At 49.5% G+C, this 8,768-nt stretch overlaps 1 protein-coding gene across 1 annotated transcript in view; it reads right to left on the reverse strand.

Annotated features, from left to right (window-relative positions):
• HDGFL3 (HDGF like 3) overlaps positions 1-4,609 on the reverse strand; it is a 42,216-nt gene extending 37,607 nt beyond the window's left edge. The window contains exon 1 of the mRNA XM_044438975.1: positions 4,224-4,609. Within this exon, the coding sequence (XP_044294910.1) occupies positions 4,224-4,307 (84 nt within the window). The 5' untranslated portion in view covers positions 4,308-4,609. The remainder of the gene's footprint in view (positions 1-4,223) is intronic.
• Between the last annotated feature and the right edge of the window lie 4,159 nt (positions 4,610-8,768).

Genomic DNA, 8,768 nt, shown 5'->3' on the forward strand with positions numbered 1-8,768 from the left:
GTAAATGTGGCAATATCACTGCTTATTCCAAATCCAGTTCATTTATTCACTATCTAAGCACTGGTGTCAATACAAAGCCACTGTACACCACAGGGTCTCCACTGTTCATCTCCAACCATAGTGAGAATTTACCATTTATCACTACTCTGTTTTCTGTTCTTTAACCAGGTACTGATCCTAAAGAAATGGACTTCTCTTATTCCATGACTACCAACTTTGTTCAGGAGTCTTTGGTGAGGGACTTTGTAAAAAAAAAAACATTTGGAAGTTCAAGTAAACAATGTCTACTGGACCAACTCCGCCCATATGTTTTATTTTATCGGACTTATAGCCTACTTTTTCTCTTTTAAAGAACTCACAGTGGTTTACATCATTTCATGCTAAAGTATTAAAACCAACCTTTCTGACCTCCTATGACCAAATAACCTTTTTCCTTTTTTAATGGATCAGAAACATATGTGAGAAATATTGCATAAGTTCAAACAGCATCTACTGTGGAGAAACGGAGGAGTTTTGGGATACACCAAAGCACTGTCCGGTGGATTAGGGCATGGTTGACTGACCGAAAGCAGAAAGTAAGCATCAGTGGAGAATCATCAGGATGGCGGCCAGTGACAAGCGGGGTCCCCCAGGGCTCTGTCCTGGGGCCGATCCTGTCTAATCTTTTCATCAATGACATGGAAGAAGGGGTGAACAGTCTGCTGATCAAATTTGCAGACGACACTAAAACTGGAGCAGTGGTCACAACTGAGGAGCAGGTACTCCAGATTCAAAAGGATCTGGACAGACTGTGGAAGTGGGCAGGAGACAACAGGATGGCATTCAATGTGGATAAGTGCAAGATCTTGCACTTGGGGCATAGGAATAGCTGTCATAAGTGCAGGTTTGGTGACAAGTGGCTGGAGAGCAGCACTTGTGAAAGGGACTTCGGGGTACTGGTTGACTGCAGGCTAAACATGAGTCAGCAGTGTGATGCGGTGGTCAAGGGGGCGAACGCCACCCTTATTTGCATAGCCAGAAGTGTGGCTTCTCGATTAAGAGAGGCATTACTACCACTCTACATGACTCTAGTGCGCCCGCAACTGGAGTATTGTGTTCAGTTTTGGGCCCCTCATTATAGAAAGGATATAGCCAGGTTGGAGTCAGTGCAGCGTAGGGCCACAAGGTTGGTGGCCGGTTTGCAGGGGATGGGGTATGAGGCGAGACTGAGGGAACTGGGTCTCTTCAGCCTGGAGGAGACTCAGAGGGGATATGTTGGCGACATACAGGTATGTGAGGGGATGTCACATGGAGATAGGTAGAGACCTGTTCTCCCCTGCAGAGGAAGGCAGGACACGCTCCAACGGAGCAAAGCTCAGGGAGCCAAGGTTCCATTTGGATGCCAGGAAGCACTTCCTGACAGTCAGGACCCCGAGGGTGTGGAATGGGCTTCCCCGGGAGGTCGTTGAGGCCCCATTGGTGCGGGTGTTCAAGGACAGGCTGGACGTCCACATGGTGGGCATGTCGTGAGTGGAGCCAGCTGGTGCCGGAGGTCAGACTAGATGGCCTGGGATGCCCCTTCTGACTTGCTCTGTTTCTATGTTTCTATGAATTCCACCACACAATGGTATGTTGTGATGAAGAAGTCAGTCCTTCTAACCCAAAATGAGTTTAAAATTTTCTCCCTTTCTTCTATGGCAGAGTTGTGGAATCTTTGGCCTTCCACTTGTTGTTGGACTGCAAACTCTGTCAAATTCTGTCCTTGACCATTAGCCTGCCAGCATGGCTAATGGTCAAGGAAGTTGGTTGCGTTAGTCCAGCAACATCAGCAGGGCCACCGCTTGAGCTGAGATGCTAGATAAGGACAATGGATACCAATGTGCTAAATAAACTTTCTCTTAGCTCTTTTGGTGTGCATATATTAGTTGCACACTCAGGAGGGCTCTAGTACATCATTTCTAAACCATTTAAAATCCATTTTTTTGCAAAAACTATGTGGCACACAGGCCTGGTGAGTTGTTTTGTGGAAACATGATGAATTAGTCCAGATGGGCACAGACTGTATGTATTCTTCTGTTATATGGCTTAATTTGCTTAAGATGTTTCAGGATGGAAGGTTCTGCTTCTGCTCAGGGTGCTGAAATCAGAAAGGCCTTTGGTCCATCTCATTCCTAGCCATGTGAGATAAAAATTAATAGGATGTATATGATGTAAGAAAGTCCAGACAGTAATTAGGAAGCTGCTGTCAGACCATTTGGTCTCCTATCCCACTATCTCTGGGGTCTTTTCTATCCCTTGCTACCTGACCCCTTTAACTGGAGAGATCAGGGACTGGGATTGGCACCTTCTCCATGTAAGACAGGCATTCTGCTGCCAAGCTACAACCCCTGCCTAATTGGAAAAGTGGGCTGATTGGGAAATCTTGCTGGTGGACAGAGGATGAAGGCCTTTACTATGGGGTCTGGGCGCTTTTGGGGAGGGTGGGAACAGTCTTTTCTCTCTGTTTTGCGACACTCACAGACACTGTTATCTCAATAAAGTAATTTGTAATTAAATGGCAGGTGCCTCGATTTTTCAGAAGATAGTTGTTATATGATCAAATGCCATTCTTTCTTTTATATGATCAAAGGCAAAAAGTAGATATTCAGTTTGAGGAATGGAAGTGGGCCCAAAATATATTTTGGATTTCCTGTCCTCTGGATTTATGGATACTGAATGCAGGCATGGTTGCATTGTTAACACCGTGGGCCTATGAGGCTGAACAGTGCATTCTAAACATGCAATTAGCACTCATTTCCACTCACAAACAGGGGCCAGATATGCCCTGCTATAGTCACTTCTCCAAGGGTTGCCAACCGTCCAGAAAAGCACAGATATGAACCCAGGCCTGGCCTGGCCTTCTCTCGTACCTTTAACTGCAGCACAACCTGGAGAGAAGCTTTTCCCGGTTGTTGGAGGTGGAGCTGCTTCAAAACAGCATGTCTACATGGACTGGGTGAAAAGTTGGCAGCCCCTGGCCTCTGTGCACTCACGGTTCCATGCAGGGGAGAGATTGAGGGCAAGGTTAAAAGTCAACTTCAGGCGCACAGCAAGCCCAGGACTGCCTGATCAAATTATGGTGAAAATGTACGGGGGGGGGGGGGCGTCTGAATGAAATGCACACAGAAGACCCTCTGATTTCTCCTAATTTCGGTCAGATCACGCCCACTGTAGCCTTCCAAAAACGGCAGCGAGGCAGAGGACCGCCGGCCCACTCACCGCAAGTCAAGCACTGCCACGGTGCCGGGTCGGGCCCCACGCCCTGGCCACGATTGTGCAGGTACCAGCCCGGCACTCCGCGCCTGTTTGCATTTCTGCAGGTCGCTTCCTAAACTTAGGCCACAATCCCGAGCTTGCGGAAGCACTGCTCCCGGGCACGTAAAGCCGAGCGGCAGGAGGATAAGCGTTCTCCCCGCTGGTCAATGTTTTCCTTTCTTGTAAGTGACATTGCCTACTTTCGCCTGTACGGCGTAAAGCCATAATTTATTAGGGGACAGGGAAAGCCACCATTTTCCCTCCCCTGCCCCCACCCCGCTCTTTCTGCTGCCTGCAAACGAGCAAGGGGGCGGGGTGGCGGTAGTGATGGCTCTCAGTAGTGAGTTTGGAGGAGCGCGGGGCGGCGGGGGGGCAAGAAGAGAGTATAATACACCAGCACCATTGTCATTCAACAGCACTCCCTGCCTCCTCCCCCTTAATAGCAATACTTCAGGTACAAGCACCGCTCCTACCACCATCTTTTCCCGTTCGCGCGACCAAGGGGTGTGTGTGGGGGGGGTCGCCTGCTGATAAAAGATGAAGACCAGAGATCGAGGAGGAGGGGGAACGCGATCCGATGGGGAAAGTAGCAGAGAGGGATCCCCCTCCCTCGCTTCGTCCCCCTGAGGAGGGTGGAGGTGGGGGCGGAATAAAGGATGGAGATTTTTTTTTGCAACCCCCCCCTCTCCCCAAATGCAATGGCTCCATCACGCCCCTGGAAAGAGAAAGGGGAAGCGGCGGCGGCGGCCAACCTTGTTTTGGGGGTGGGGGTGGAAGACAAGACGGGTGGGGGATGGAGAGGAGCGGCGAAGGGATGGGCCCCGCGGGAGAGGCTGGGCCGGCGGAGGTGGGGGAGGTTTGCCGGGATCGAGGCCCACGGATCGCTCCCCCCGCCTCGCCCGGTTCCTTGCCCTCCCTCCCGCCTCCCCACCCCCACGGGCAGTACTCACCCTGGCCGGCCAGTGCGGGTAGCCTTTCATTTTGGCGAACACCAGATCTCCGGCTTTGTATTCTCGGGGCCTTGGACGAGCCATCGGGTCCAGCCCTCCCCTCCCCGTCTCCAAGTCCGAGGCAACCCCCAGCACCGCGGCCAGGCCTTCCCCTTATGCCCCCGATCCTGCAAACTCTGGGGAGGGAAGGAGAGGGAGGGGTGGGTGAGAAAGAGGAGAGGATGCGATCGCCGCGCCTCCCCGCCTCCCGAAAGCGAAAAGGGGGGGAAGAGCACGAATTATAAAGCGATCGGTTCCGGAGAGAAGGACCGGGCCCCGGGCACCGCGGCAGCAGAAGCGGCGACGGCGGCAGGAGGAGGAGAAGGAGGTGGAGGAAAGAAGAGGGGCGCCCGTGTGTGTGTGAGTGTGAGTGTGTGTGTGAGTGTGTGTGCGCGCGCAAAGGGGGGAGGGGGCGGCCCTGGACTGAGCAGCAGCAGCGCCCGAGAATCGAGGGATCCGGCAGGCTGGCGGGGCTAAGAAAGGCTGGGGGGTATTTGGGAGGGGGATCCAGGGGAGGCGGAGATCCCCCTCCCCCAGCCCTGGCTTGGTAACAATGTTGCCAGAAGAAGAATGCAGCCAGCGCCGCCGCCGCCGCCGCCGCCTCCCGCCGCGCCGAGCTCGCTACATCCCCGACCTCGGCGCGCTGCTGGTGCAGCGGCGAAAAAAATATGGATCCTTCTCTTCCAAAATTATTCGGGCAGCGACCGAAAACAGGATCTGCCCCGCTCCACACACGCCCTTTCTCCCTCCCTCACTCTTTCTTTCTCTTTTTTAAATTGCTTGCTGCCTACTTTCCCTTCCTGTTATTTTCTAGGTACGCGGATCGGTTTCTATGAAAACAGAAACGGCGCACGCGAGAGAGGAGCGCCGAGAAGGTCGTTCCCCCCGCGCGCGCACACGCACACAAAGACGCGGCGCGGGGAGACGGGGTGGGAGCGGGTCGGCTCGCCTTTCCCTGGACGCGGACGCGGAGGAGGAACAGAGAGGCCCGCGGTGGAACGTTGCTGGATCTTGCCGTTTAATAAAATGGTTTTTTTTTTTTTTTAGTTTTATTGCAGGCAAAAGAAAAATGCCGCTTTTCCTGCCTGGACGCACAAAGGAAGTCACGGAGGAAAAAAATAAAAATAACGCGGTGTCCCTGTTAACAACAGGCGACCTGAATATTGGCAGAAATTGGCCATTGTTCTGTTCCAAAATGGGAAATGGGGGAGAGAGCAGAGAACTGCTAGGCCCCTCTGAATTCTCGGGTGGAGAGAGGCTGTTCTCTGTGAAAGGCCTAATAAACTTGCAGCCTCAAGAACCTCATTGGACTGAGGATGTGCGAGAGAAAGGCACAAACCCACCAGCCAGATTTCCCTCCCTCCTTCCTTCCTTTAAAGGTCTGGACAGATTTTCATCCTCTTGTCCAGTTGCTAGAAAAGGATGGAAAGCCTTGGGGAGAAAATGGAAAGGCCTGGGTAGAGTTTTTTCTGGATGGACATTTCAAAAAAGGGGTAAGGAGTTACACACACAGTCTCATCCACACACCTACCCGAAACATTTGTTGTTTGGATTCTTTGGCCTCTGCTTTGGCAGCCAGGGGTGGAGAATACTTGGGGAGCAGGGAAATGTGGCTTTGAGTTGCTAACATCCTGTAACACTAAGACAGTATGGATGAGGAGCATTTGGTATTTTAATAGTTATGTATATTCTGTAAGATGCATTAAAATAAATTGATGCCTTTCAAGGTCAATCTTCACTTTCCACAGGTTCAGAGAACCTCTGTCTACATACATCAATACTGCAGCTCTTCTTGCATCCGAAGGAAGGGATGCTAGGTACATACACAGGGATGCTTTGAAACATTTTCCCCTAAGGTCATTTTTTTAAATAAAAAATGCCTCCCAGGCTTGGGAGAAATCTCAACCCCAGATCAGCCCAGAATTAAAGGCCAGACTCAGACTCAGTAAATAGCTGGCAAAGCACTTCACACAGGCATAATTTTAAGCCCCTTCCTGTGTATATGGGCTTGTGTACACCACTTATGATGCCTTGCAGTTGTTTTGGACTTCAGCTCTCATCAGCTACCACTAGCTTGGCTAGTGGTAGGGGATAATGGGGGTTGTATTCCAAAACTTCTGGAGGGCACCATCTTGGAGAAGGCTGATTTAATGCTTTTGTGTTTCCCCTCAAAGAATCCTGGGAATGTGTTTGTCAAGGGTGTTCCTGTTACAGGTCTTTTGCACTGCCCCCAGAACTACAGTTCCCAGGATTCCCTGGGAACAGGAAATGCTTTCGATCAGTTTCATGCTACAATTGTAAACAGATTTATTAGGCACTAAGTCAAAGACAGTGGTTCTTAATTCTTAGTAAACATGTTGCAAAGCTGTGGGGTACACAGGCCTCAAAAGAGAACTGATGGTCTGGGCATTTTTCCTGAAACATCAAGTGACCTGAAATTGACAGGTTGCAGCAATTCTGTATTCATCTTTATTCCTCATCTTTGAAATGGAACTCCTAGCAGCGAAGTTTGCCAAATGCTGCGATGGAGATGAGTGAGAGGTAGCTGTTTTTGTATACACATTTAATGCTTTTCACAATATTTGAGTTGCTGAAGCAAATGGATATTATTAATCACATTTTCCTAGACTGAGCTTGCTTGGGACAGGCAAATCTGGCCCTACCTCCCCACCCCCACCAAAACTATTGAATTTTCTACAGAGATGGGATGGATATGGTAGCTGATACTTAATCTAAAAGGCAAGGGAGAAATACGTTGTCACATCTCTTTAGGGAGCTCAAGGAGCTGACACCCAACAAGTCCTGCTTCTGCGTTGTACTCTTGTAGACTGGGGTGGTCCAGTGGCTTGTACCAACTCAGATGGTATGTGGAGGAAACCACTTTTGGATTCCCCCACCATGTGCAAATCAGGGACTGGACTGGGCTGGAATCTTTCTCCCCAGTATGCCAAGGTTGTGTTGCTTTCCTTTCACAGAATCATATAATAGTCAAGCTATTATATTGGAAGGGACCAATAAAGCCATTGCAGCCAGTCCCCCTGCTCAATGCAAGATCCCTTTCCTTGCCTAAGTTCTATTTTTCTTTTAAAGTGTTGGACAATGTCAGTATCTCTTACCTGAAACCAGTGCTGTAGGGTAAGGTCTTTATGGATGAGAGATGTGAAGTAAGCTGCTCACTTGCAGACGTGTTGGTCTATCTTGGTGATGGGAATTATAGTCCAACGCAACTGGGAGGCTCCGGGCTGGGGAGGCTGGTCCGAGGCATGGGGAAGGTGTTCTCTAAGACCATCCAGTTAGGATCGACTTGGGTTAGTCCCAGACGGCCTGGAGCATCACACTTGCCATTCCGTTCTGTACATGAGAGTTGACGGGATGTCCCACTGAAAAACAAAGGAAGCATGTTTTTGTCTTCTGAATTATTCTTTTTCTCAGAATAATTCAAATCTGTAGAGATTTGATTAATTGATTTTGACTCGATTGACTTAATTAAGCTCATACAATGAATCAGCTAAGGGCTTCACTGCACATTAAGCTGACTGTGTTGCTCCAGCTCCCTTTTTATTCTTAATTCATTGCAGGCATGAGGAAGGAAAGATCTTTGTTGGAAATTATTATTATTATTATTATTATTATTACTATTACTAATAATTTCTGTGGTGGCCCACAGCCAGTGTTGCCTGAGCACTTTACAGTAATACATAAAACAGACAATAAAATGCAACAATATTTATTTATTATATTTATATCCCACCTTTCTTCATTGCGGAACTCAAGGTAGCCACAGGCGGTCTCCCCTCCAAGTTCAAGCCAGCCTCAGACTTGCTTAGCTTCAACAGGGTGGATGCCTTATATGTTCTCAGACCATAGCCTGGCCTATAGTATATGAAAGGCCATAAAATGCAATGTGTGTGAAGGGAAGGGGTATCTCCTCCTTCCCTGTAGTACCTGAAATGAACATCTAGCATCCTTAGGGGACAATGTTCCCATTGGCACAAAGGGACTCTTTCCCCCGCTAAGTGGACTCGCCACTTTGGCAGGCACACAATATTGCAGCCTGCATTTGTGGGGGAAGAGGTAGCCCTCTCCCTTCCCATGTATTCTTGGTGAGAATTGTCCTATTGCATCAGGAATTAATTACAGTAAAAAAGGTGACATAGTCACACATGACACATCAGATGCAATGTGTATTTTGGCCCTGAGATTTCTTCAGTTTGAGAACCTCGATGTCCACAGTTCCAAAGTTTTATCAGGGTGTGTAACCCTGTGTCGTCCAGACACTTAAGACTACAGCTCCAATAATTCTCAGCATTGGCCATGCAGAGGTGACCAAGACATGAAGTTTAGGTCTGGATGTGTGTAGTTATGAAGTCAGACATCCCCTGCAATCTGGAGCCCTCCGAGTGCCTCCAAGAAGAGGTTGTGGGGATGGCAACTTGCGGGAGGCCTTCTCCTTGGTGGCCCCGCCAGTCACTCGGAGAGCCTCTCCCGGGTGAGGCCGACACTGTA

Source organism: Varanus komodoensis, unplaced genomic scaffold (assembly GCF_004798865.1).
Source record: "Varanus komodoensis strain SLA01 unplaced genomic scaffold, ASM479886v1 scaffold33, whole genome shotgun sequence".
Lineage (NCBI taxonomy): Eukaryota > Metazoa > Chordata > Lepidosauria > Squamata > Varanidae > Varanus > Varanus komodoensis.